The following is a 2,212-nucleotide window of genomic DNA, read 5'->3' on the forward strand; positions in this document are numbered from 1 at the left end:
GCTGACAGCTCCCTGGGGAGCGGGCCTAAGCCACAGTCTGGCTTCCTTCTGTGGGAGGCAACCGTCAATCAGGGGAAGATGCCACTCCATCACTCCGCTGCTGCTGCCACTGCCAGCCGCCACAGCTGTGAGGCCTGAGCCCACTGCTGCCTGAGCCCGGGGCCTCGCAGCCACCACCTGTCACTGCCATGGCTGCCTGCCTTTGGCCCTCGCAACCACTGCAGCTTTGTCTGAAAGGACACCTGGAAGGACGTCCAGAAGACGTCTGCTCTAATTAGCATATTACCCTTTTATTAGTATAGATGTCTCCATTTATTTATTTGTAAAATGAGAATACCAATACTTACCTCATAGAACTATAAGGATTAGGTGAGATACCTGAAAAATTACTTAGCACAGTATCTAGCAAGTTATTAGTGCTCAGCAAGTACAGAAGTTATGAGTAAACACTGACTTACAGAAATGTAGTGGTAAGATATGGCTGACAATGTGAGGAAGCCTGAACCTGTCCCTGGATCATCTTCTGGGGCTGTTCAGGGGACACTCTGACTCAAAGGTCATTCAAACAGACATTTATTAATTACCTATAGTATGTGCAAGGCAATGTTACAGTATTTTGAAGGAATATGATAACAGGCAAGGCCTGCTATCTAAGGGGCAAAGTTACCTTCTATTAATCTCTAGCAAACAACTGGGTTTAGAGGTTTAGGAATTGCCAGAGTTTCCAAAAGCAGGAGAAACACAGCACTCAGGAGCCCAGGCCAAGGAACTCCAAAGTCCCAGCCATCAGACAGTGCCTGTGAGGCTCTGGTTCCAGGACTGGGACAGGAGGGACGAACAGAGGCAAAACTAGATGAAGGGAAACCTGGGAGTCTGGTGATCTCATCCTGATGCGAACTTGAAGAATTAAAGTTGTCCAATGTGAGGATGTGGTAGCAGGAGATTAGGAGGCCTTAGGCTGTGAGTAGAAGCTCAACGTGATTGGAATTGGTTGCTTGGGTTCAGCCTATTCTGGGAGGCCTTGGGCTCAAGGCTGTGAGTAGAAGCTCAAAGTGATTGGAATTGGTTGCTTGGGTTCAGCCTATTCCATGTGCTGAAATGCCAGGAAACCACCACTCACCACCAAACAAACCCAGAAGACAATAAACCTCGAGGTCTCTATCAAAAATAATTAGTAAGGAAAAATTAGAAAAGTTACCAGGTTCCTGAAGTTTAAGAGCTTCTAAGTCCAGACTTTCATTTTCCCTGAAAAATAACTGGAACTTTTCAAATGTAGCTGCATAGAGTTGGGCAGATTCAAATGCTGCCTTTATGGTTTCCTAAATGTTATAAATAAACAGAGAAATACAATTTTATTTTTCCTGAGCAGAATTCAATTCAATGTAAATAAACAAACAAATACAAATGCCTGCTCTGGGTCCAACAATATGCTTTGACCTGGGGATATGCAAGTGAGGGAAGATGCCATCCTACAGGTCCAGGAGCAGAGGCTAACGAGTCTCTTACAAAGTTAACATTTTTTAAAATCTTTGAATCTGTTTCTTATGATTGTAAGAAAGAAAACTGGGAATTTTTTAGCTTCACAGTGAACTTACACATCACTAATAATCATATGGCAAGAGAATGTCTGTTTCCAAATTGCAAATGTTATATCTCAGTTGAAGTGTTTTTGAGCAAAGGCAAAAGTGTTCAGCATATCTATAGAATGAATGGCTTAATCTTACTGTGAGGTCCTCTGTAGTGGCCAGGCTTATTCCAAAATCTCTTTCATAATTTCCCCTAATAAAACCCTTTCCTTCACTTAAACTTGGCTACAACCACCTCGTCCCCACAAAATTTCTTCAAATCAAAACAATAATTTCCCATCATTTCAGTCCCTTATTACCTGTGTCAATATATATGATCATAGTTCAATGCCTGTGAAAGGCAGTTAGCCTTGGTCCATGACTCTCTGGCTGCACTCCATAGCTTTCCCTTATTTTTCCTATCAAGATTTTTTTTGCAAATGACTACAATTTGTCCCAGGGAAAACTAGAGGTAATCAATGGAATTGCTCATTCCCAATATATCCAGGCTAGTCATGCTTTATGGAGAATGGCTAGTAGTAGAAAGTTTAATGACATAAAAGAGCACACACCCCATATGGTTACATTTAGCTATTTGTTCATTTATTTCCTTTTAATAGGCTCTTATCTATTCTTCTACACTCTTT

The 2,212-nt window shown here is 42.0% G+C and overlaps 1 protein-coding gene across 1 annotated transcript in view; it reads right to left on the reverse strand.

The window, feature by feature from the left end:
• DNAH6 (dynein, axonemal, heavy chain 6) overlaps nucleotides 1–2,212 on the reverse strand; it is a 219,792-nt gene that overhangs the window by 160,195 nt on the left and 57,385 nt on the right. The window contains 3 exon segments of the mRNA XM_015564106.1: nucleotides 348–356; nucleotides 459–529; nucleotides 1,199–1,319. Coding sequence (XP_015419592.1) covers nucleotides 348–356; nucleotides 459–529; nucleotides 1,199–1,319 — 201 coding nt within the window.

The sequence above is a fragment of the Myotis davidii genome, unplaced genomic scaffold (assembly GCF_000327345.1).
Source record: "Myotis davidii unplaced genomic scaffold, ASM32734v1 scaffold339, whole genome shotgun sequence".
NCBI lineage: Eukaryota > Metazoa > Chordata > Mammalia > Chiroptera > Vespertilionidae > Myotis > Myotis davidii.